The sequence below is a fragment of the Tinamus guttatus genome, unplaced genomic scaffold (genome assembly GCF_059628265.1).
Source record: "Tinamus guttatus ecotype Peru unplaced genomic scaffold, ASM5962826v1 Tinamus_guttatus_pri_ptg000432l, whole genome shotgun sequence".
NCBI lineage: Eukaryota > Metazoa > Chordata > Aves > Tinamiformes > Tinamidae > Tinamus > Tinamus guttatus.
Genome location: NW_028288966.1, coordinates 124,735 through 152,383, shown reverse-complemented (window position 1 = coordinate 152,383; position 27,649 = coordinate 124,735). Strand labels below are relative to the sequence as shown.

The 27,649-nt window shown below is 40.1% G+C and overlaps 1 protein-coding gene across 11 annotated transcripts in view; it reads right to left on the bottom strand.

Annotated features, from left to right (window-relative positions):
• LOC104576022 (myocyte-specific enhancer factor 2C) overlaps window positions 1–27,649 on the bottom strand; it is a 126,338-nt gene that overhangs the window by 55,257 nt on the left and 43,432 nt on the right. For 7 of the 11 annotated variants that reach the window (XM_088531759.1, XM_088531767.1, XM_088531763.1 and 4 more), the window contains 2 exons: window positions 24,341–24,538; window positions 12,314–12,517 (listed from right to left, as the gene is read on the bottom strand). In XM_088531759.1, the coding sequence (XP_088387885.1) occupies window positions 12,314–12,517; window positions 24,341–24,394 (258 nt within the window). In that variant the 5' untranslated portion in view covers window positions 24,395–24,538. Of the gene's footprint in view, window positions 1–12,313; window positions 12,518–21,723; window positions 21,989–24,340; window positions 24,539–27,649 lie in introns of those variants that run through there. The other 4 variants (XM_088531760.1, XM_088531757.1, XM_088531761.1 and 1 more) reach the window with 2 other exon arrangements.

Sequence of the window (27,649 nt, the reverse complement as noted above, 5' to 3'; positions counted from 1 at the left end):
ATACATTAAACAAACTACAACAGTTCCCTTTTTTCTAAAAAGATAGTTATAGGGGATTATTTATGACAAATATACAGATAAGAGTCTTAATTGATATGAAGAGGCTTTCAAAATCTAATTAACCTCCCAGCTAGTCATTAGCTCTGTGACCTTTAGAAATAATTGACAGAAGGGATGTTTCCCTTCATCTTATTGAGAACTTCCCTGCCAAGTGTCTAATCCTACAAGGGCTACAGGACCCACAGCACACCCGTAAAAACCAATGGGATAACATGCTGCATCCTCCATGACTTGGTATTACTTTGTTCCCCAGCATCTTAATCTTAAAGCATACAAAGGTAGCTCTGAGTGCTGCAAAACACAGATGTGAAATACGTGGGAAGAATTTCACGTTTCCACAAACTCAGTTCTTTCTCCTGGTGAAAGATGCTGCTGCAATTGGCACTCGTCTCTCCATCAACGTTCAGTTTACTCTCCCTCACCAACTACAGGAGGTCACCAGGGAAGAGGAAACACTCTGCAATAGGTAAATTAATCAGCAGTTACTAGAGCTATTAGAGCTAGATGTATAGCTCTTTGGAAAGCAAATTTAAAAGACAATGCTAAATGCTGATTAATTTTCAAAAAAAGAATCTATAATTTGTAATTATTTAAAATTGGGACTTATGTTTGCCAATTAGCACTACTGTTTTTCCCCAATTTCCAACTTGCAGCAGCATCACAACCACCCTAGGATAATTAAAGTCTCCTTGAGCAGCTCATGCTAATTCTTGGTGCAGTTATCAATATCACTAAGGGCATGTGATCACCCAAAGTGAGATTCCAAAAGGAAAGGGAGGAAAGGGGGAAACATGATGGAGGACATCAACTGTAACCAATGGTCCCTATCAGGCAGACTAAAGCAGCAGCTGGACAGACAAACAGATAACAATATTTTGACACTATTTGTGACAGAAAGAAGAAAGAAGTATGTGCTGCAGTGCAAGCGGCAAGAGATTAGGAAGGATGAGACTGAAAATGTGAAGATGAAAAGACCCTCTGAACTGGTCAAAAGATGTTCCTCAGTAAGAGTAGGTTAAATATTACTTGATGGACAAGGACTGAAAATGGACTGACTGGGACTGAAAATGATCCTCATGTGCTTCACATGTGCTTCACATGGAGAATCATGCTACAGTCCCATCATAACCTGTTCTTAGTGCTCCATGTTTGAAGAAGGGCTGAAAATACTTCAAGACATGACCTGCATTCGTTCATTATGTGTTAGAATACACCAAAATACAGTTAGTTCTGAGAAGGTGAGTGGGGAGGTGGATGAAAGTGCATACTATATGTGAAAGATACTCAAGTTCAAAAAACAGAGTAAGACAACGTATACTACTTAAGAAGCCAAATGAGTGTGAGGTTTTGTTGAAGCAGTGTACTGACACCTTTCTCCATGTAAAAGACTATATGAGGGACCTTGATTACTTTCTAGGTGTAAAAATGATTTAGAAAAATAAAGGAATAGGTGAAGTTAGATGCCAGTAAAAGATAGAGTCAAAGATAGGAAGAGAGACCTTTCAGCAAAGGCAAAGACACTGGGGTCATGGAGGAGTTCTTATGAGATAAAAGACAGCTGCAAAGATCAGAGATGTGTGTATGCATGCAAAGTAGTAGTTTTAAGGAGTGAACTAAAATTTGGAGAAGAGCTGTGGGGTGATCACCGTTGAACCATAGGTTTATATGTATAATGAAACTCAGTTAGGAAAGAGAAAAGGGGAGGAAGTTTGCATTGTTCCTCTTTTCTCTCTACAAGTGATTAGTGGTTTGGCAGAGAGGAACTGAGGAGCTGGATGTGTGCACACCAGAAAACGAAAGAGAGGGTTGATGGGATGAATTTGAAAGGGCTGACCTAATAGGAGAACTTGAGTTAAATGTAGTGACCACTGAATCAGCAGAGGGAGAGAAGCCAGTTGGAGAAAGGGGGAGGCTAAGAGCAGCAGGGTCAAACAAATTGATGGATTGGAAGCCTAAAAAGAGTTGAGAATGAAGTGGTGAGTTGTGGGGGAATATTTTATGTGCATGAGCAAGGATTGAAGTGTCTAAGAAACAAAATCAAAAACAGGGCTTACTAAAATCTCATGAGAGACCTGCTAAAGCAAAAAGTAGTTGGTGCTGTGACATGAAAAAAGTGACTGGAACAAAGGGCAGTGACAGAGAAAACAAGTAGGAAATTTTGCCTTAAATTGGCAAAAACATAATGGATTAGCTGAAGATTTATCTAAAACATGCTCCCCTACAACCAAAGGGCAATGTTCTTGCTGAGCTCCTTTTGGCAGACTTACAGTGCTTCGGCACTATTAGCTGAGCTGAATCTACTGAATCTACTATCTTATATAGTTACTCAGACTACAGACCATGTAAGTAGTAGGAGTTTGGCCCAGCTAAATAAATGAGGACAAAGTAATTAGACCAGATAAGTTACAGCAGCCACAGATGATAAGATGGTGTCTATCATGAAATATGAACCTTTGTAAATGATGAAATCATAGAATCATAGAATGCTTAGGGTTGGAAGGGACCTCTAGAGATCATCTAGTCCAACCCCCCTGCATACGCAGGGACACCTAGAGCACGTGGCACAGGACTGCATCCAAGCGGGTTTTGAAGATCTCCAGAGAAGGAGACTCCACAACCTCTCTGGGCAGCCTGTTCCAGTGCTCTGTCACCCTCACTGTTAAGAAATTTTTCCTTAAGTTCCTATGGAATTTTTGGTGTTTCAGTTTCCGGCCATTTCCTCTAGTCCTATCAGTGGCCACCGCTGAAAAGAGACCAGCACCGTCCTCTGCACTCCCTCCCTTGAGGTACTTATATACACTGATTAGATCCCCCCTCAGCCTTCTCTTCTCCAGGCTGAACAGGCCCAGCTCCCTCAGCCTCTCCTCATACGGCAGATGTTCCAGGCACCTGATCATCCTTGTGGCCCTGCCCTGGACTCTCTCCAGCAGCTCCACATCCCTCTTGTACTGTGGAGCCCAGAACTGGACACAATACTCCAGATGTGGCCTCACCAGGGCTGAGTAGAAGGGAACGATCACCTCCCTCGACCTGCTGGAGACGCTCTTCTTAATGCAGCCCAGGATTCCATTGGCCTTCTTGGCCACGAGGGCACACTGCTGCCTCATGGTCACCTTGTCGTCCACCATGACATCCAGGTCTTTCTCCGCAGAGCTGCTCTCCAGAAGGTCGGTCCCCAGCCTGTACTGGTGTCTGGGGTTATTCCTCCCCAGGTGCAGAACCTTGCACTCGGCCTTGTTGAATTGCATGAGGTTTTTCACCGCCCAGTTGTCCACTCTGTCCAGGTCCCTCTGGATGGCAGCGCAGCCCTCTGGGGTATCAGCTACTCCTCCCAGTTTGGTATCATCAGCAAACTTGCTGAGGGAGCACTCTGTGCCTCCATCCAGGTCATTGATGAATAAATTGAACAGGACTGGACCGAGGACTGACCCCTGGGGGACCCCACTAGCCACAGGCCTCCAACTAGACTCTGCACCGCTGATCACCACTCTCTGGGCCCTGCCATCCAGCCAGTTCCTAATCCACCTCACTGTGCACTCATCTATCCCACACTTTCGGAGCTTGCCCAGGAGGATGTTGTGAGGGACGGTGTCAAAAGCCTTGGTGAAGTCGAGATAGGCGACATCCACCACTCTCCCCTCATCTATCCAGCTAGTGATTCCATCATAGAAGGCTATCAGATTAGTCAGGCAAGATTTCCCCTTGGTGAATCCATGCTGACTACTCTTGAGCACCTTCTTGTCCTCCATGTGCCTGGAGACAACAGCCAGTATGAGCCGTTCCATCACTTTTCTGGGGACGGAGGTGAGGCTGACTGGCCTGTAGTTGCCTGGGTCCTCCTTCTTGCCTTTTTTGAAGACTGGCGTGACATTGGCCTTCTTCCAGTCCTCTGGCACCTCCCTCGCTCTCCAGGATCTTTCAAAGATGATGGAGAGCGGCTTAGCTATGGCATCTGCCAGCTCCCGGAGCACTCTGGGGTGCATCCCATCAGGGCCCATGGATTTGTGGGTATCGAGTTTCCTTAGGTGCTCTCTGACTCAATCTTCCTCTACCCAGGGCAAGTCTTCCTCTCCACCAGCTTCTTCTCTTGTCCCTAGGGCCTGGGGCTCTAAAGGGCTGCCCTTGGTAAACACCGAAGCAAAGAAGGCATTGAGCAAGTCTGCTTTTTCTGTATTATTTGTAACCAGGGTGCCCATCCCGTCCGCCAGCGGACCCACGTTTTCCCTGATCTTCCTTTTGCTGTTGATGTATTTGAAGAATTTTTTTTTGTTATTTTTAACGTCCCTTGCCAGATTGCCTTCCAGCCGTGCCTTAGCTTTCCTTGTCGCATCTCTGCATTCCCTGACTACGTTCCTGTATTTCTCCCAGGGGGCCTGTCCTTATTTCCACATTCTGTATACCGCTGCCTTCTGCTTGAGCATTGCCACAAGCTCCTTGCTTATCCACGCTGGTCTCCTGCCCCCTCTGCCTGACTTCTTACACACAGGGATGCACTGTTGCTGGGCGTGGAGGAAGTGCCGCTTGAAAACTAACCAGCTCTCTTGGGCCCCCCTGCCTTCTAGAGCTCTAGCCCATGGGATTCTTCCGAGGAGGTCTCTGAAGAGGCTAAAGTTGGCCCTCCTGAAGTCCATCGTTGCAAGGCTACTTACAGCCCTTCCTCCTCCTCGTTGAATCCTGAACTCCACCAACTCATGGTCACTGCAGCCGAGGCTACCCCCCACCTTCACATCTCCTACTAGGCCCTCCCTATTTGATAGCACGAGGTCCAGTAGCCCACCTCTCCTCGTCGGCTCCTCCACAACCTGCGTCAAAAAGTTATCGTCGACGCTCTGCAGGAACCTCCAGGACTGCTTGTGCCTGGCTGTGTTGTCCTTCCAGTTGATGTCGGGGTAGTTGAAGTCCCCCATGAGAACCAGGGCCTGTGACCGTGAGGCAATATCCAGCTGCCTATAGAAGGCCTCATCAACCTCCTTGTCCTGGTCAGGTGGCCTGTAGCAGACACCCACCACAGTCTCCCACATTAGCCTGCCCTCTAATCCTTACCCACATGGTCTCAACTCGCTCATCCTCCACTCCCAGGTTGAGCTCCATGCATTCCAGTTGCTCTCTCACATAAAGAGCAGCTCCACCACCTCGCCTTCCCAGCCTGTCCTTTCTAAAGAGCACATAGCCTTCCATGGCAGGTGACATGGTGACAACCTCTTCCCAGCATTCCTCAGAAGGTAGCAAGTATTGTATTTAGTTAGGGTAAGAGTAAAAAACAGCAAATTAGATGAATTGTTAAGAATTCTGGAAGACACCAAGCCCTGTGCAGTTGGGTAGCAGAACAGTGCAAGTTTTCCTAGGTGTGGTGATACATTGAGGAAAAAAAAAAAAAGAAAAAGGAAAAATGTATTAAAAAGTAACATCCAGCCCCAAGGCTGGCATTTCTGATTGAGAGTCCAATTCTTCCTGAGGAGAAAGAGCATCTATAAACTATTTTTCACTACAGATGAAAAGATTGGATATTGAGAGAAGGAAATCAAGTAAATGAAGTAGGACTATATTTTATTCATTATCACTATATTGCAGTACATTTTAAGATCCATTACCTTTTTTAATCTATTAAAATTTCTATGTTTTCTGTGTATTTTAATTTTCCCATATAATCAGAATAAAATCTTAAAATATTATCATGTTTTGAAATCTGCAATGTTGAATTTAGTTCTCTGGTGATGGTTGATAAAATCTTTATTAAAATCTTTCTGTTAAACCTTCATTTAAAAAAATCTTTATTAAAAGCTTCACTACATAAAGTAGATGATTAACCCCTGTTTTAAGAACAGTTCAAACTCCCAGGGTCTGATTCTATTCTCACTTACAGTGGTGTAACTGTGAAATTTCACTGAAATAAATCATGTTAGATCTACTTCTCTTTTACAGAAACAAGGGGAGAATCTGGCCTCATTATTTTAAATGACTGCAAAAAATGCATAATGCACTTCTTTCAGTCAGAGAACTCGGGCATTTATTCTTGCTCATCTTTTCCTCATTGTAGTAAGAAAATTCTTGCCTAGCCCTATGCAACTGCACTGACAATGTTAAGTGGGAGACCTATAAGATAACCTTTTTATATGAAAGCAGATAGTAAATGGAGCTACTGACAAACTTCTAAAGACAGAACTGCAGTTGTAAAGACACTACTTTGGTACTAAAAGCAATGTACTAATGCTACAGGAGTTTCTAATGAGAAAAAATCTATTCCCATTTGAAGTAAATAATTATATCTCTTCTAGTGGCAGAATTTTAAATAACAGCTGCTCAAAACATATATGGTTTTCCACATTTCTATCTGGAACTGGGAAATTAGCATAAACATGATTTTTTTTTTCCTCAGTGTCCATGGGTACAGCAAGTACACCTTACACAGATTCTGCTATTTCTTAAAATAAGTTACTATATCCCAGCAACCACCATGTGCTCTTTAACTGAAGCGAAGTTGAAGGAAAGATTGTGGGGCAAGTGATTTGGTGGGTAAGGATATAAAGGCTTCAGTTTTAGGAACACAGTTAACTCTAAACCAAAGGCCCAGAATAAGCCTTTGTTTGCAAGACTAATACATAGAATACAACCTCTACAAAGATTTCAGTGATATTTAAAATAATTGACACATTTGCTGGGAATGAACAAATTTGAGTGTTGAATACATTTTTTATTTCCTACTTCAAGACTGTTCATTTCTTTTTAGTTACCAGTGGACACTGGTAAGTGTATTTACTGGGTAATATCTGAAATATGTTCAGCTGGTAGATATTTTTGATATTTATGATCTGAAGAACTCCGATATGCCAAATTACATGTCAAGCGATTCCATTGTGAACAGGAGAACTGGAAAAGACAATTTCAGTGATAGATACTACATGTGAATAAAATTACTACATATACAAAGAAAGTCATAAGTTATCTGTTTAGACCATTAAACCAAAAGAGCTCAAAGAATAACATTAACTGAACTCAAAGAGCTTTAAATTTCTCTTAATATTAACTAGTCCATTTACATCTGCTACAGTAATCAGGATCAAGATAGCCTTGCTCAATTTTCAGTCATACAGGTATTAAAGTTGATCTCAAGACATTTTTCATTTTTGAAAAACAGTGTAATGTGTATTAGATGTATAACACTGTGTGTCTTCTGCTCTTTCAAATAAGTTGTGGCCTCAAGATTTATTTCTCCAGAAATGCTAAGCATAATTAATCCCACTAAAAAAAAGACTGAAAATCTCTGATTAATAAATTTAACAAGTTAAACCAGAACTACAGGAAAATTCATGTAATCTTTAGGTTTGAGTGTCAGGGGATTAATTAAATACATATTGGGCATCTAAACTTTTGATTCTCTGAATAGAGATTGTTCAAAGAAGTTATACCATATTTTAGTGACCAATAACTCAGTTCTACAACAGCCAAAAAAGTAACTGAACAGTTAATATTATGCAGAATGTGAACAGAAATTGGATTCTAAATTGAAGGCTAAGACCTTTATATGGAGGACAGTTGTATTTCAAGATTTCATAAGGCTACCTAAAAAAGTTTTCTTTCATTCTGTACAGAAATCTGTAAGCACAGTTATGTCCTTTTCTTCTGATGAAATACAGTTATTGAACAGTCATTTAATTGAAAATGATTAGATTTAATAATATAGTCTGAGCTTCAGCTGCTGTTGATTGCTCTGGAAGAACAAAATTAAAACCTTGTAAGTATGAAGTCTAGCTATCTGAAAGTGAAAAAAAAATGGGCTCCTTACAAGGCAAATATGTATAATGTAGTCAGTTTAACTAATCATAGAATCATAGAATGCTTAGGGTTGGAAGGGACCTCTAGAGATCATCTAGTCCAACCCCCCTGCATACGCAGGGACACCTAGAGCACGTGGCACAGGACTGCATCCAAGCGGGTTTTGAAGATCTCCAGAGAAGGAGACTCCACAACCTCTCTGGGCAGCCTGTTCCAGTGCTCTGTCACCCTCACTGTCAAGAAATTTTTCCTTAAGTTCCTATGGAATTTTTGGTGTTTCAGTTTCTGGCCATTTCCTCTAGTCCTATCAGTGGCCACCACTGAAAAGAGACCATCACCGTCCTCTGCACTCCCTCCCTTGAGGTACTTATAGACACTGATTAGATCCCCTCTCAGCCTTCTCTTCTCCAGGCTGAACAGGCCCAGCTCCCTCAGCCTCTCCTCATACAGCAGATGTTCCAGGCCCCTGATCATCCTTGTGGCCCTGCACTGGACTCTCTCCAGAAGCTCCACATCCCTCTTGTACTGTGGAGCCCAGAACTGGACACAATACTCCAGATGCGGCCTCACCAGGGCTGAGTAGAAGGGAACAATCACCTCCCTCGACCTGCTGGAGACGCTCTTCTTAATGCAGCCCAGGATTCCATTGGCCTTCTTGGCCACGAGGGCACACTGCTGCCTCATGGTCACCTTGTCGTCCACCATGACACCCAGGTCTTTCTCCGCAGAGCTGCTCTCCAGAAGGTCGGTCCCCAGCCTGTACTGGTGTCTAGGGTTATTCCTCCCCAGGTGCAGGACCTTGCACTTGGCCTTGTTGAATTGCATGAGGTTTTTCACCGCCCAGTTGTCCAGTCTGTCCAGGTCCCTCTGGATGGCAGCGCAGCCCTCTGGGGTATCGGCTACTCCTCCCAGTTTCGTGTCATCAGCAAACTTGCTGAGGGAGCACTCTGTGCCTTCATCCAGGCCATTGATGAATAAATTGAACAGGACTGGACCGAGGACTGACCCCTGGGGGACCCCGCTAGCTACAGGCCTCCAACTAGACTCTGCACCACTGATCACCACTCTCTGGGCCCTGCCATCCAGCCAGTTCCTAATCCACCTCACTGTCCACTCATCTATCCCACACTTCCGGAGCTTGCCCAGGAGGATGTTGGGAGGGACGGTGTCAAAAGCCTTGGTGAAGTCGAGATAGACGACATCCACCACTCTCCCCTCATCTATCCAGCCGGTCATTTCATCATAGAAGGCTATCAGGTTAGTCAGGCAAGATTTCCCCTTGGAGAATCCATGCTGACTACTCTTGAGCACCTTCTTGTCCTCCATGTGCTTGGAGACAACGGCCAGCATGAGCCGTTCCATCACTTTTCCGGGGACGGAGGTGAGGCTGACTGGCCTGTAGTTGCCTGGGTCCTCCTTCTTGCCTTTTTTGAAGACTGGCGTGACATTGGCCTTCTTCCAGTCTTCCGGCACCTCCCCCGCTCTCCAGGATCTTTCAAAGATGATGGAGAGCGGCTTAGCTATGGCATCTGCCAGCTCCCGCAGCACTCTGGGGTGCATCCCATCAGGGCCCATGGATTTGTGGGTATCGAGGTTCCTTAGGTGCTCTCTGACCCAATCTTCCTCTACCCAGGGCAAGTCTTCCTCTCCACCAGCTTCTTCTCTTGTCTCTAGGGCCTGGGGCTCTAAAGGGCTGCCCTTGGTAAACACCGAAGCAAAGAAGGCATTGAGCAACTCTGCTTTTTCTGTGTTATTTGTAACCAGGGTGCCCATCCCGTCCGCCAGCGGACCCACGTTTTCCCGGATCTTCCTTTTGCTGTTAATGTATTTGAAGAATTTTTTTTGTTATTTTTAACGTCCCTTGCCAGCTTGCCTTCCAGACGTGCCTTAGCTTTCCTTGTCGCATCTCTGCACTCCCTGACTACGTTCCTGTATTTCTCCCAGGGGGCCTGTCCTTTTTTCCACCTTTTGTATACCGCTGCCTTCTGCTTGAGCATTGCCACAAGCTCCCGGCTCATCCACGCAGGTCGCCTGCCCCCTCTGCCTGCCTTCCTACACACAGGGATAATCAATATTTAAATGTGTGGCAGATTTATATCCTGTGCCTAAAAACATATCCAAACTACACTAAGAGTCAAGCCATGTTGCAGATCACACTTTCATGGGCTTTCTTCCCCTATTGTCATGTTAATTATCAAGTAAAGGCATGATAATTACATGTCTTTTTTTTTTTTTTTTTGCTAATGAGACTCTTGTTCAAAACCTACACCCTGCACAAGATCCTGAAATGGTACTGGCAGAGCTGGCCTACTGGCCTAGGTATTTTGCCTTAGAAGCAGAATACCAAAAACCATTGCACCAAAACAATTACATGATTTAATTCAGAGATGTCAAAACATATGGAAGAAAAAAAAAACTGCACGTTGCTTGGTCTTTTCCGCTGTTCACTAGATTACTACCTTTAAGTAATATGCATTTCAGCATTTATTTGGCTGCCTCTAGAGAAGTGAAAAGGGATGCCCACTGAATTTTGACTGCACCCACAAAATTACACATTTGCATGCAAAATTGCCTGTCAGTCTCCTCTAGCTAGGCTGCTATTCCTGCAGAAAAAGGATTTTGCAGGTGCAGAGAGTGCACCTCAATCGGAGTTCTTCTGATCCTAAGTCTTCTTTTAGAGTGAAGCATGTTACAAATCCCTAACCAGTGGCCTAATTACCCATTCCCACAAGAAAGCCTGCAGGTAAGATTGAAGATATCACAGGAAGCTTTTCCCATTAAGAGTATTCTGGCTTTGTGCCACTAAAGGAGGGCAGGAGATTGTTTAGGGGATAGAACTGGTGTTCTGTAGAACAGAACACAGTTGACCAGAGGTAACAGGGTTAAATCCCTTGGGTGAGGGTAAAGGCTTGCTCTTTTTAAGAGGATTTGAAGTGAGAGAGAAAAAAAATGATGGAGAGGAGGAAGAGACTGTATACTTTCCTCTTGGTCCTAACTCACAGAAATTTTTGTACTGCTGTCAGTACACTGTCTCCTCGTGCTGGGGGATATCTGCTGGGAGATCGTGACAGAAGCAAAACAGTATCATGCTATATGTTGACATAAGGATAGACAGAAAAGTGACATATATATATATACACACAGACACACCTGGGCTACAGTCTTGCTGATGTATTGTGTTGTGTCTGTGACATCAGGTGCCTATCAAACAGTACATTTGCTCCATCAGAAGTATTTTACATGTAACATACACTTAATTTCTTCCATTGCAAGACTCAAGTACATGATTAGTCCAGGGGAAGATTCCAAAAGCACCACTCTCATATTCAGCAATAACCAGATTATTTAAAAATCTGAAACTAACAGTTAAAAGATCATAAGTAATTTAAATGTACAGGCCAAGTCATTCAGTAGAATTCAGGACTGAATTTACATCGATTTCTATATCTTCAACACAAGACCTCATTCTTCCAACTTCTCCATTCTTCCAATGTTATCATTAGATGCCTAATCTAGATGTTTTGAAAATGAGGCTTACTTGCATAAGTCATGCAAGCTTCTTTTTTTTTTTTTTTTTTTTAATTTACTGAGTGTTTTGCTATTGCAGCAAATCCTTAAAAGCTTCATTTATTTTGCATGGCTTGAGTCTTAATATGATAGCATATTAAACTGACTTTTCTGTAAATATAAGAAGCTGATTCTTTTTTCACTAATTGTAAAAGCAACTTGACGTATTTAATAGCACACATTTTGATAATCATAAGGTATTTCTAACATTCTGATAATACTGTTATACTACTAGTAGCAGCATTTTGTATGAGAGGGAGTTAAAGCATTTGTTAGATTTTGTAACTTGTTCTTACTTAAGAAGTTCTTAAGTTCTGTTCTTTTAAACTGTAACCTACTATCTCTGTAAATAAACAAAACAAAACAAAAAAAAACCCACAACCAAATGCCTTGTAGTAGTGGTTCTAAATCTTTTTCTTCCACATCTTTTACCCTGTATGTGTCAGTTCCTCACGGTGTGAGGACATGCTGACTTTTGCAGTGAGGGGACAGTGCATGCAGTGTACTCTGGGGAGCACATTGGCGGCAGCTACGCAGAGACAAGGGTGAGATTCAGCCGGGAGGAGGTGGCTGGGGCACGGAGACGACTCAGAGACAAAGCAGCACAGAAAGCTGGACGGCAGGGAGCCACCGATCCCATCATGGGAGTTCCTGCGGAGCACGTGAGACTCAGCGGGACAAAATTTACAGCTCACAAAATATATGAATTGCCTCCAACCTCCACTGCTCTTCCGCACATCTCCCACAACCTCAAGCCCCCAAACTGTATCTTTTCCTCCCCGTTCTGTTCTCCTGCCATCAGGTCACCTCTGGGATATGTTCTGAGACCCTGGAGAAAGCTCGGTCAGGCTTCTCGCGTGGATCACCTCCACCCCCAGGGCCAGGTGGAAGCAGAGTCCTCACCAAGCCTTACCTCAACAATATCGGAATTCGTTCGACTCTCATGAGGCTCATTGTACTCTGTGTACTTCAGCAACACTTTGTCCATGTCAGTGCTGGCATACTGGAACAGTTTGTTGGTGCTGTTGAAGATGATCAGAGCAATCTCACAGTCGCATAGCACACTCAGCTCATAAGCCTTCTTCATTAAACCAAATTTCCTCTTCGTAAATGTCACCTGGAAAAAAAAAAGTCCATCAAAAATCCCTAAGTCAGTCTTTTAGCCCTTTCTCTTTTCTTGGAAACATGACTGCTGCAGTCTCTGATTAGAGCAAGTTTAGAAGGGAAGTCCATAAATATAAATTTTGTTCCAAAATAGAATATATGTATCCATCTGTGTGTTATATAATTAAGGAAATATATGTAATTCTCACTGCACAAAAATCAAGATACAAGTAAAAGGTACATTTTCATTAAGTAGCCCTATCTACTTTTAATGCTGCATCTTTCTCTCTAACTTTTTAATTCTTAGAGTTTTGCCCTTCTTAGACACTATATTTATACTGCATGCATTTTTCCCATCAATATTTTAAAACTGTACCTCAGATTTGCAATTGTAAGAAGTTTGAACAGAAGGTGCAGTCAGTTCTTATTTTTGATGTGTTTTGATTATTGTGATTGACTGATTTCTTCCTGTTGCCCAATCTTGGATAACCAGATTTTTAGCAGGGGAAATTCTCATACAGAATTTTAAGCAGAATAAAAGGGATGCAGAGTTTATATAAAGAAACTCATGATAGTTTGGAAGAACTGTCTAGTTTAAAAGAGTCAAACATTTTATTTTGCTTTCACATACTCATGCGAGAACATAAACTATAAAGCAAAAATGAAGAACAAATTCTAGCTGGTCAGCAACGAATAACCTCTTGAGATAAAGTTTTATCTATATACAGCTCTAGCATTTATTTCATTGTAGCATTTACTTCATTTCAAAATAGATACTTAAAAATATGTACTGGCATTAGTGCAAAGGACCATGATCATATTGCATAGACAAAAATAGGCATGCACTGAAAAGTTCTCAGTAAGCCAGCTAATGCCCTGAAACGTTATGCAAAACTTCAGCAGTAAGAAAGTCATCTGTATAATCTGTACATCAGTATAATTTTCCACAGGGACTCTTGATAAAAATGACCTGCACATTGAATAATTTTTTTACCCCTCTTTTCTACACCAGCTTACAAGTTTCAATAAGATATGTGGCTTACAATAGGAAACTACCAAGAGATGTTTAAGCTAACTGTATGGTTGAAATTATTCCTGCCTTTCCTGTCTCTTCCTATAGATGTTAAGTGTACATAATGTTTTTTACATCCATTTGCTTCTGTAGCAATTTTTAGTAATACAAATGCTTGAGATAAAAAATATGGCTTTGCTAAGCTTATTATTAATCAAATTTAACATCTAGTGAAGGTTATAGTCAACCAAGTTTACAGGTTTGCCTAACGCCACACTTGCTGCAAGTGGTTCCTTACTACTGATACGTAGTAAGGAGGTAGTAGCTCTGCAATAGGTTTAAGGCTTAGGCAAGAAGATTCCTCTGCACAGGGTTTGTTTAGCTGCTGTTTTCTCTTGTTGCTTTCCTAATGCAAGTTAATGCTAACTGCAACCCCAGCCTACCTTAGCATCCCAGCAGGCCAAGCCTTGGAAAACGTGACCTGATGCTAAGCCATTTGCTAGCCCATCTCAAAAAGATGAGGCTCTTTGCCAATACTCCATACATTTATTCTCCCAAATGTATACTAAGTTGTTTCACTTTTATTGCCAGTATTGCCATTGCTCTTTAGCCTCTCTGTCAACATACTGTTAAGAAAAGATGGATTGCCATTAAATATAATTATTCAAGCCTTTAAAAAAAACACTTTCCACAGCACTGGTCTCAAGTATATATATTTGATAGTAAGTTCTATCGAAAAAAAATGGTCTCTGTCAATGGCTTTTGGCAGTGAGTGGATAGAGATAGGTAGCAAACTTCATTCAAATTCTGATAAATATATTATTACTTCAAATACTCCATTAATATTTTCCCTGACAGCAGATAATTGTGATGCATTTCTTCAGAAACATATTATATATATACATCATGTTTTAGAAAAAGATAAACACACAGAAAATAAAATATACTAACTCAACATATTTTTCTGCATCTAAAACTCTTTTCAATCAACTTTTTGACCACAGTGCTGTAGGTGGAGTGTCTCTATACAGTATAGTTTTTGTTGCACAGAACCCTCAGAATTTAGCATGTTACAGCTTCTTACCATCAAAGTACACCCTAGTACAGAAATATCTTTAAAGCCACTGTTTGTGTTTACTGTTAGGTGCTTATGAACATTTAGAGTAATCACACAGCTGTGCTGCATAGCACATACTTATTTCATAACACTTATCGGCAAAATGATACTGGTTAGTACTCCTTTGTGTGGAAACTGAAAGAAAGGACAAGAGATAACATCTTTCTTTCAAGCATAATCTTAATGCTGTGAATTCAGTTTGCTAATAGCTCCTTGATCTTTCTTACATTTTCCAAATCTATTTGATAATGCAGTCTGCCACTGTTCACAAATGCATGAAGAGCGATTGTAACTATTACTGTTTCTGCAGTGACCTGGAATATTGCTATTCTTTTTAAATAGACTCAGTGACAGCTTGTACTTTAGAGCATTTACATTTAAAGATAATACTGTGTGTGTGCATATATAATATATATATATGTAAAACCATATATATAATGTATCACACTTCTACAGTAGTTTAGAGTTAGGGTTATAATTTGTGTTTTCAAATATATGGTGAAAGTTCGGTATCCTCAAGAAAGATTAAAATTACCTTTCAAGCCACTTAAAAACAAATGATTGCTATGTATAATTTCTTTTTTTTTGTGGCTTCATTAGGAATATGAATATACTCCAAAATATTTAACTGAGCAATATAAATAAACAGCATCTTTATTACTTATTTTTTCATCACAATTTATGTTAGTCAGCTTCACCTAAACTAAGTGTATGTAACAAATATCATCTAAGGCAATAGTGAATATTCTAGTATTACAGAAATTTTGCTGAGCAGCAAAGATTAGCATAAATTATTAAAAACAATTTGTCTCCTTTGTGTAGGTGGAAGGGAGCCTGAAAGCTCCACTGAAGAACCTCTGACTGCACTTGAACCATTTTACTTGTACTGAGTCAGCTCTGGGAGCGAACACCACATGCACAACCCACCAAATACAAGCTTTGCAGTAGCTGCAGCTACAGTACTAATACATCCCAGTAATCATACAGCCTTGCTGTTGTATTCTGCATTTGAATTGCTCAGTTGTGATAGCATCATATATCAACATACAACCTGCTATTTTGTTAGGACAGTGTCTCTGGGAGGAAGATTCCTAATAACAGAAAAAGCACTTCAGAGACTGGAAGAAAACATACAGACAGTAAGCCAATTCATCAACATATTTTAGAAAGGATGATGCATAAAGAAGTGCATGCATTTCAAAGGAATTTGTTTAATATTTAACTTTTTTCAGCAGCAAGAATCAAATCAATACATATTCTTCCCTGCCAACTTGAGTCAAGAAAGGATTAATTATGCCTGCTGTCTAAGTCGGATTTGGAAGATGTAATTCACTTCCAATTTGTAGGTCTCAGTTTACAAATTTTCTGCTTTTCTGGAGAAAGGTGGGCAATTTATGAGGTCCTTCTCTCCTGAGCTAGGACAATATTTTAGAATGATAGGGTGCAAATTGGGGAGAATTAAAGTTGGGAAGGAAGTAGAAGAGATAAGAGTCCAGGATCCAAAAAAACTGTGCAGAATACCACATTTATGTCTGAAAATACCAAAAAAATCTAATCCCATCACTGTGTATTACACCTAGTCAAAAACCAAACAAACTAGTCTATTACTATTTGACTAAGCAGCCCTGTTCTTTTACTTATTTAACATTTTACTTTTTCTACACCTACTTTTTCCTTTTAACTTTTTTTACTTTTCAAAACTCTCAAGCCACACTGCACTCGTAATGGGAATGGTGGTAAGTAGAAGATCAGATACCTAAAGGCTGCTGCATTTTTTAATGGAAAGTAGTATAAAGGCTGAGAACTATAGGGGGTGAATAAATCAAACGCTTCCTTCAAGGAATTGGGAAACCAAACCAAACCCAAGCATAGGAGACAGTTTCTGCCTTCCCCGATAAAAATCAATGTCAGATTTTTGAGCATTTTGGATGAAATTCTGGCAAAAGGTGAACCTCCCTGGGTGTGCAAGCGGAAGGACTGACAAACGAGGCTTGTCAAAAGGATATTTTTCTTCACTACCACAGCAAGACCACTCTGCTAGCTCTCCATGTGCACAGCTGCTCTTCCTGAGGGGCACTTTATGGACTTGCCCTTGCAGTGTCTACAACTGGGCCTTAGACAGTCAGAGAGCAAGTGTACATGAGCACACACTGCTATATGCTCCATTTAGAGGCTAATCTGGCCCAGAGCCAGGCCTTCTTGTTTAATCTGGAGTAAGCAATGCTTATTTAAACTAAATACATTAGGAGATAATGTTTCTCGATTGCAAGCGTAGATTCTTTGACAGGCTGAAATTTAAATATGTGTTAGTATACACATATGTGAGTAAATCTAGCCAGTTTTTCAACCCAGATACAGTATTAGTAAATGGGGAGAGCAGCCACCAGCAGCAGTCCTTCTTTAGCTAAATTTCTAACAAAAAATGTGCTCAGTGTAGATGTTAACACATCAGCAGAGGAACAGACCAGATATAAAATCTCACAGGCTCACAGGCCTTTAGGTGACTGAGCTGTAATAGTAGTGCCATTATGAGAACAGTGTATTTGTCACTATAGTCGCAGTGTATATGCTTATATTTTGTGTTTAAAGTAGCAGTCCTGTGCTCTTTCAAGCAATTCAGTTCAGTCAGCAGCAAAATATCAGGGGTCCCCTTACTTCTTCCTATCCTAATTATAAAGAAATATAGTTGCTGACATAGGAAAATGAGAGAAACAGGGAATTTGCACATAATCCCCATATATGTTTCCTGCCATTAAACATACGTGAGTGGCTAGGGAAAACAGGCCCCACTTATGTATGCCACCTGTCAAAAAGAAGTATTATTCTGTTTGTCTACTTGAAATGTCTGGATTTCAGACGCAGGGACCAGAGCAGGCATAGGCAGATAGAAGGTATCTGGCAAATAGGAGGTACCACAGAAGAAAGCACCTTTAGACATAGCATAATCAAGCTGGCCACATACAAACAAGGGTTGAAGCACCATTGCCAGACACCTCATCCTGCCATTTACTGAAACCCCCGTAACTATTACAGTGGCAGCAGCTCCTGCCCTAATCTCTCTCCTGCTTTGTCCTGTTTGATTTTGTGGAGCTCTGTTTGTCATGTGAAGAGGCTTGCCTGCGAGCATCCTTACAGCGAGTCACAGACTCCACGCAGGACAAACCTTCCTTTATGCAGCGTCCAGGCACATTGGGTGAAATGAAAGGCCCTTCAAAGGGCAGTGAAGGGCTCTTGAGCAGCCTGGTTCCATGTTCTCGCAGCCCTCCAGCGTAACTCGCAGCAGCGAGACAGCACTGATTGATGCTGTAAAAGAGCTATTGTCCTGGAAAGCCTCAAGCACACTGAGCATGACTTGCTGAACAGTCCTGCTAAAGAGGAGCTCTGAGCAGCATGCCTTAAAATTATAGCTATAGCAAATAAAACGCTTATGATTAATCAGGATAAAAAAAGGGCTTGCATTCCTTAGTTACAGCCTATTTTTAGTGTATTAGTACATAAATTAGAGATCAAAAACTTAAAATAGTGATATTATTCAGTCTACCCAAGTCTTTAATATGATAGTGGATTTTTTTTCGTGAGTCAAGAGAGGAGGGATAATTTGAAGACACATTAATTAAGAGATAATATAGCAACTCAGAAATTAGTAGGTTAGGCAGTATCAAGCATGCTTCACACTTTACAACTTAAGATCTAAAGAACTGATAGGGATGCAAGAATAATAATGATCAAACTCTGCTATTTCCTTTGCTGACAGATAGGATTAAATCCCCTGTATATTGATGCACACACACACACACATATATGTTCTAGGCTATAAATGAGAAAATTCATCTCTCTCAGATACACACTAACTAGTCCAACATATGAGAAAACTGACTTTTTTATTCTGTATCCTATCACCAGGTCTGGCAGGTACAAATAGATGTTTAGGGTAAAAAAAACATGTTTACTAGTTCTGTGCAGCTACAATGTTCACAAGGTAAAGGTCAAAGAATATTTCACTCCCTGCTGAGCAAATGGTGAGGAAGCACATTTGTCTGCATTTCTTGTCATAACAGGAAGAGTGCAACTTCTTCCTTTCCACAGTGGCTTCAGTTCTGCTTCCCACCTCCAGCTCTTTCTCCCCCAGGGTTTTCCAAAGCATTTCTTACAAGACAGCCAGGCTGTGCCTGTGTCTGCAGTAGCTTTCAGATGCCTCGCTTACCATCACACTCTTTGTACTCAGGCTTCTTGCTCTCACTTCAAATTAAAAGTAATTTGACCTAAATATTTACCTTACGCTAATTCACTCTAAATTATGCTCAAAACATACATTCGTAATACGAGCACACAACCTTAAGTATAATACATTCTAGAAATTTGCCATTCAGTTCAGCATATATTTTAAAACATGAGCTTTCAGGGAGTCTGATGCAACATGAATAATGCTATCACAGCTGTACAGATCGCTATCGCTTGAGAGGCATGAAAACCTGGGGTGTATTTTTTGCCAACTTCCCTTCTGACCAGGGTCAACTGCAAAGATATATTTCAAGGAGATGGCTCATCATATGCAGCTGAATGTTAAGCAAGGGGCAGGAAGGATTCCAATATGTAAAAGATAATGAGAATATTATGTTTAAAACAAAGGTTCTTTGAACAGAATGATGCTTAGCTGTATAGTTAAGCATTTATATTTTCATTTGAAAACATTCCCCTATGAAAACAAACCCCTAAAATCTCAGATCTGATAAAAATCAAGAGATCTTATAAAGAAAGATTGAAAATATCAAGATATTGGTAGAAAAAAAAAGTTTCTTCTAACTTGCACTTGCATTAGCACCAATATGCAAGCCTCATCTCTGTTTTTGCAGGGAAGGTTCTGACTGAGCCAACAGTCTTTTTCTCTTTCCTTTTAAACAGCACTGAAACATGGATAAAAATAGATGCATGTAAGTCTGAAATTAGCTTTGAAAATAGCAACATTCGGTACCAAAGTCAGTAGAGCAAATCTAGGTCTTCCTGCAAATGATCATTTCCCTCCAGGATGTTCTTCCCCTGCCTCGTAACCTCACTTCACTCATCTGCTTTAATTTGTTCTCTGGTGAGCTGATAACGGCAGCGAGTCCTGCTTTATAGCTCTACAGATTTGCAGGAATCAAAGAATGCTAAAAAGTTCTACACATGAAAAACTTAAGCAGCAAGTGTTTATTACTCTAATATCTGACAGAATTAGGGAGGCTACTTTCGAAAGGGTGTCTTAATACTGAAGTATACGTTTCCTATGGTATTTAATAACATACAAGTCCCCAGCAGCTCATTACAAATTGAAAGAGATGTTTCAAACAAAGTATGTGGAATCATTAGCTAGTTCAGTTGAGTTTAAACTGAGACTCTTGACAACAGCATGCTTCACAAGCAGGGGATTGGGGGGGGGGAGTGGAAAGCAACGATCAGAGGGATAAGTGGTGGATCACTGCATAAGACCAGATCTTTTTTTGATTTTAACTAGAAAAATCAGCGTTTTAAAAGTATGAGGGTGTTTCAGACCTTCTTCCAGAATGCTTCTGGATCAATATGCCCTCTTTCCTGGGTCAATGTGCCTCTGAATTTAGCTCACAGACCACGGATTTAATGAAACATTTTTAAGTGACCTTATATAACAGTAATACAATATCATTATGTCATTACATCTATTTATTTTAAGCATGGGCAACCCTGCATGGATTGGTATAAAGACAGTTTCAGATGATCTCCGTCTATGGTAGACCACAAAAGACCCTCATTAAAACTAACAGAAATGTTTCAAACTGATGAAAAATAAACAGGGGAAATTACAAGGACTCTTCTGATGGCAATGAATGCAAAAAATCCTTTGTGCATTGACAATAATGGAACTAGCTGAAAGTTCTGTGCACTTAAAGAAAAAAACATGAAAATAATTTTCAGTCATGCTTTTAGAAACATCCTTCCTCTTTTTTTTTTTTTTTTTCCCCCTCTCCATGCAACCCGGGATTCTCCACAGCAGCCTTCACCAATCTGACAGCAATTCCTGCACAAGCCGTTAGGAGCTCCCGACATCGGATGTCAGCGCTAACATTTTTGGCTACTAGTTCCATTGCTGGTGCCACTAGTATCAAGCGTATAGCCTCCTTTGAGGGGCTGTTGGCCAGGCTACCACACTCATGAGCTTGAGCAGCACTACCAAAAATGCGTTATTCAGCCTGCACTTACCAAGATTATCTTATCCAGTGTCACAATAATAATAGGAAAGTCTCTGGTCACATTGGCTGCTTATAACAGGATTCTCTTGAAAGTTTTAATTGATATTTAATACTATGATTCCTTCTCCCTGTGGCCTAAAGCAGAATGAAAAGGATTTGTTTTTTTCAGATGGCTATGGGCATTTCTGAAAGTTTAACAGCTGAAGAGAATTTGGGATCATGCACAGAAGAGTCAAACGTCCTCACCCTCTTTGTCACCACACAGTAATTGTGGGGCCAGGAAAACGTGTGGGGCAGCCAACGTGAACCAACATTACATGAATGGCACCTCTCTGGCCAAAGTCTGGGGTTTGAGCTCCCTGAAGCCTTTAACAGAGCTCCCATATGCTCTGAGAAAGGAACAAGGGAACAGGACTGAGTAACACCTAGGCTGTAGTAGTTTTCTTTTAACATATCCAAAGATTTCAAAGTTTCAATAGTTCGAGGAAAAGTACAGATTTTCCTGAAAATTTCTGCACATTTCAGTGAGATCTGCAGCCAGAGACATATGACTCTTGGACTGTTTTCACTTACATTTTTATATCAGGATGGTGAGTAAGGTCAAGTCCAATGAGCTAGACTTCCTCAGAAGAAATCCTTTTCTAGGGAGGGCAGTCCTATTCCTGTCCCTCCCGATCTGCTCACACAAGCACTTTGAACAAGAGAGGAGTCTCCTACCATGGCAGACAGTGATGTAGAATAAAACAGTTTACTGATAGGACTAATACTCTGTGCAATGGTTAACCTTAACATTAGTTAGGACACTGGGCAAATGAGAAGAGCAAGGGTAGAAATCATCTTCCATGGGCTTCGTAACGATTTCAACTCTTTTGCAGAAACTCTCTTACCCGAACAACTGCATCCTTGCAATGGGAGATGGCAGGAGAATTCAGCTACTGCTCTATCCCTTGCTTCTGATTCATGCTCCATCTATTTTCTCCTTGCATGTGCTGCCCCACTGAGAATTTATGTGCTTGAAAAAGCTGAGGATACATGAACCCTTTAGATCATATTCCCACCTAGCATGCCTTGTACTGTAAAACCATACTGCATTTGAATATAAATAACAATAAGGCACTTTCAAGTCAACAGATTTGTTGCTGTTCTTGCAAACACTTTCTGGTTAGCTAGTAAGAAGAAGAAAAATAAAAGCCTTATAAACTGAAGAGTCTTCTTTGCATGGCCTGGTAAATGAAGCCATGAATAAGCTTTGCAGAACTGCTGCTGTTGGGGTCTTGATTTTATTAATCAAAAACTATTAACATTTTTTCCTATGCAACCTTTTAATCTAGTCTAAACATTCAAATTGATTCATAACATCGAATATGAAAAATAACATAAGAATATAAGCCAGTTATTATTTAAAGATAATAAACTCTAAGTATATAAATTAGTAAACTAATCAAATTATGCACCTTCCCACAGAAGCACCAATAGCTAATGGAGTATATTATATAGGAAGAAACAGTAAGGCTTGTAAAAGAGCATGTCTCATGAACTGTTTAAAGGGCAATCAACTACTAGTGAAATTCCAGTTGCTTTGAACCATTTATAGTGGCTAAAACTCAAAAGCCTGATCCCACAGTCCAACTGAATCAATGGAAATGTTTTCACTGACTTCTCTGTGCTTTAAGTCAGGGTGCTAACTATAGAGAAGATGATACCTAGTACAAACACTTTCTAAATTATGTTTCCAAATAATAGTAGAAATGGCAAGCACAACCAAGTCAAGTATATTATGTGGAGGCTAAAGCACAACAAATGGTACCTTCAGCTTTTCAGCATATCTGGCAAACCAAAACGATGGAAATTATCAAACACTAGCAAGATAATAGCTTTCTGCATTAATGCTTCAGTTATTTATATTCCAGTGTTGCAATTTTATTGATAGTTATTCATTCTGAAATTTTGGAATTCTACAGTGAATGACTTAAGTGCTTTCATTTTTAAAAGTAAATTTATTTGTCTTAAAAAATTTCTGATCCACAGAACTAGAGGCTTAACTTCTCCATAGGTATAATATTTGAGTAAACACATCAACACTGAAGCTATTGTATAAACTAGCATTACTTGCAGCAAAATTTCATAGCTTTATTTACAAAATAATTTTTAAACATGCCTTAATAGTTAATGGTTAATTTCAGTTCCAGTCTATAAACCAATTAAAACAGTGGTGGGTTTATATTGACAGAGGTATTGGTTTATTAGATTGACCCACGGCAAAAAGCAACTTTTAGAGAGAATACAACCTGTGTCCCTCATAAATCCTTGTATATATTTTCCTTCATACTTGGTTTTCTGCCAGAAAGAATACAAATTACTCTGTACATTGGAGAATTTATAAATTCTAGGAATGCATACTTCAAAATTGCAATTTGTTGTTGAGTTTATTCTGGCATTTTAAAATTCTTGAAGTCTAAGAAAAACATAATTTCTTACAAAATAACTTGACTATATAAAAAAGTTAAATGAATATAATATTAACTCAGTATCAGGTGCTTCAGAAGCAACTACAGAAATTTTTCCTAAATTGCAACCACATGTATGCAGAACACTGGACATTGGGTTAAATATTTTTAATGACAATTTGTCACACTGGTGAATCTCCAGTTTCAACAATGTGCAAATCAGATGGAAACAGCAGTAGCTTTTCAATGATTTTTTTTTTGAAGATTGCTTTTCTATTTTCAGAAAAAGATCTCTAATTTATTATTCTATTTTAACTAACAGAGCTAGCGTTGCTAATATGTGACATTAAGCTTCTCAGCCATTTCATTTAAAATAGTAATAATAATTAACCAACCCTGGTAGACATATTTAGCCATAGCATGGGTAGGGGAAACTGTCTCATGACTGCAACATGCCAGTATTATTGAATGTTGATTTTAGAACATATTATAATGCACCAATTCTTTTTAAATTCCATGTCCCATCAAAAAACTATTTTTTATGAAGTAGTGACATTTTGCTATACAAGTGTAAAAATAAAAATATTGCAAATGTGTAAAAACATGAGTTATTTGAATCTATGAATTTAAAAGAAACTCCTGATGCAAATAAAGTCAGAGTAGATCTGTTCACAAAATACAGTACTGTAAGCCCTAAACCTGTATCAATTTTCAGATGTGCTTAACCATATATATTACACTCTGAAGTCAAAGGGACTACCAAAAGGACCCAAGTAAAACAAACATACGCATCAGTCTTTATAGAATCAAGGTTTACATTGATATATTCCTAGCTACCCATGTTACTAAACTTGAAATAGCTATATATGAAGTTTCTGCTTGTTTCCAAAAGTACCTATTCTTTGATAGTCTTCGATATATTGCATATATATACACATGTGCACATATACACGCATATATATGTACATATACCAAGTTATCGCCCTTTTAATCATTTCTAATAACATCACCCTAGAAATACAGTATGATGTTCAAAAATGTTATTTTTGCTACTTACCTGTCTGTTACGTTCATCCATAATCCTTGTAATCTGAATCTTTTTTCTCCCCATAGTCCCCGTTTTTTTGTCTCTCCTTCTTCCTTAAACTTATGTATTTTTCCCTTCTCTTTTCTTCCTCTTTCCTGTTTCCTCAAAGCAAGTCTCCTTCTTCAGCACTTGCACTACTCAGTTCACTGTCCCCTGCATCCGTCCCTGCTAAACACACAAAGGAAATCAAATGTTACCACAAAATTGATAACCAGATGAAAGTTACTATAGGGAGTTGACCAAGTATCCTAGTTATAATTTAGTGTACAAGTTAACTATAATAAATATTTACTGTCTCTATAGAGTACTGCATAGAAAAATATCTACAATATTATTCAAAGTTTTCTTTTTATGAACAGCCACTCTTACAAATCTTTCAAGAACTGAGTAAAAGCACCGAAATGCACATTGCCAAAACTTTAACAGATTTAGGTATCTCTAGTTTTAAGTATCGCTCACTGTACTGGTATGAAAAATTACCTAAATCAGAGAGTTAATGAACCTTTCAGTACCTAGGTATGCCAAGTAGGCCATCCTTCCACCTTCCGGGAACGGCAGACGACGATTGGAGTCGACGGCGCGCCTCACCATAGCTTTTGGTGATCGACTCCCTTTGACAGCAGCCTGCACCGGACGACTGATTGGGTTCCCGAGACTGTCTGGAGACAGACGAGAAGCGGATCAGGGGGATCCGCAGGTAGGACCGGGAGGGGGTCCTCAAGGGGTCTGACGGAAAGGACCTCCTGGTAGCGCTAAAGTCCGACGGAAAGGGCTAGGTCTGACGGAAAGGACCTCCGGGTAGCGCTGAAGTCTGATGGAAAGGATCAGGTTTGACGGAAAGGACCATTGAAATCTCACTGGTGAGTACTATGGGACAATGGGGAACAAAAGGGGTGACGACCCCGATATGGACATCCAGGGAGGGCAGCAAAGGGAAGCCAAAAGAGGGTGCTGGGAAAAGGAATGACGACCTCGACTTATACCCATATAGTTCCTTGGGAAGACTTTTGAGGGTTTGGGATAACTTGTGCATTCTCCCAGAAATAACCAAGGAACTAATGATAAAATATTGTTTTGTTTGGCCAGAATATAAGTTACCAGGGGGATTTAGGTGGCCCCCTGTAGGGTCGGACGACGATCCTGGTCTTTGTCAGGTTTTGTGCCAGTATCTCAGTGATACTGAGAAGGGTCTCATCGAGAAAGAATGTGCGTCAATATGGTTAAGGGCAACATCTAGAGGAACCTATGTAACAAAAGAGAGAGGCAATGTGCTGAGGGGTTGGAGTTGATGGCTGGATTGGGAATGTCAATTGATATTGTGAGGGATGATAAAGAAGTTAGCACTGTTGTAACTTTGTGCAAAGTGTCTGATAAAACTAGGCTGAAGTGAACCCAGAAGTGTGGGCAGTTCCAGGAAAATGATAAAACACCAATTGACATGGACAGTCCTCCTGCAAGGATACACCAAGGCACGGGTCCTATTTAGACAAGCCTTGCAGAAAATACTGAAGGAATTTATCCCCCCCCAGGAGCCAGGTTATTGCAGTATGACTTGCCCCATCAGGTGAACAAGAGAGACCCCACAGGGATATGCCCGGTGGACTCTCCCTTTATTCGAATAAAGTTTTAGGACTCCTCTGTCTCCTTTTTGGACATTCAGTTCTTGACAACGAGATTTTCCGCACACCAGCTAATTCATTTCTGAAGGGAAATCAATCTTGTGTTTTGACAACAGAGGTGATAATGTGCCTCATTATGCAAAGAGGATGTACCTTTATAAAAGTGGTATTTGACATATGAAAAACGTCAGCGACTTGAAATCTCCAACTTTTAAACTTATTCTTTAGGAATATAGACTACACAAGTATTACTCTATACTTCAAGAAAAGAAGTTGTGCGTTTGCCCTCATTTCATTTCCGAGTGAGTTCCGAGTCGTTCAGGTGGGTGATTTAACTAGCAAAAACGTATATCTTTCCTTATAAGAAATTTTTGCACAAGAAGCCAAGCTACACAGTGCAGAGTAATAAGGACAGACGATAAGTAATTAATGTTTTGAACAAATATTGTTGTAGTTTTAGTAATGAACTGATACTATCTCCCTGTGCCTTATAATAATAGTTGAACTGCAAAACTAAGGACTGTTAGACACAACACAGAACAACAGATGCACTAAGCCCTCCTTGGTTCACAAAATGCCATAAATCACAATTTTTAACATGTGTAAAATAATTTGAAGACAAAAAAGACCGTATAACATACATGAAAATACATAAATGATGTTCAATCACACTAAAAGATGCTTACGCTTTTCAACGTATTTTTATATTTACATGTTTTGAACATAACAGGATAGAGTTTTTTTAAATACAGAAAGCCAATCTGAAAATGAATCACTTCAAATGATTTTAATTCGGTAACCAGAATTTAAAAATTTTCATGCAGATGCTGGCGTTTCCTTATTTATTTTAAGCTCAGTCTCGCAGACAACCTGCTCAATTCCCCAAATATGTTAAGTAACACTAAATTGATGTCCTGACCATTCAATCCATTATTTGGCTCCAATTCAAAGCTACTGAGGTAGAAAAGCTGGGCTTCACTCATTCTGCTCTTCAATTGTCTCTTGATTTTCTTTGCATATATTAAACTTCAAGCTGCTCAGTGTGTTATCACACACTGTTGATGAGTTAACAAATAAACAATTGGCTGGAGAGTTTTAGAACTAGCTAGTAGCATGATATAATTCAATTTTTAGGTAAAAGAAACTTTCAGGTATAATATGTCCTACCTTTCTGTACATGAATGTCTCTTTATATCCCCTTACTGTGCTGCAGGATAGGGCATATAATAGGGAGCAATTTGTATTGTAAACATTATAAAGTGTAAAGACTGCCAAAATTTTTGCTGCTTTTCTACCCATTTGAAAACAGTTCAGCAAGTTTTCACTGCTTAAAAAGGCAGAACTGAACAGCTCTTGATCATATTTATCATAAAAATAAATGTGCACAACATTGAAATAAATTAAATGTATTTATACAAAGTTTATACAAAGTTTTTTTTTTTTTTTTTTTTTTTTCCTCTCCCCCAAACAGAGCTAGGAGACGGTTTTATCTCATATTCCGTGTTGACAAACAAACCCAGGCTATTTTTAGAAGCAGTCTTAAATTCCCCTGGACTGGGTCTCTTTCCTGTTTTTTCCTATAATCTTACCTCTGCTACAGAGAGCAAGTTAGCACGGTGTTTGCCATGCATATGCAGGACCCCAAGGAGCCTAACAGGCT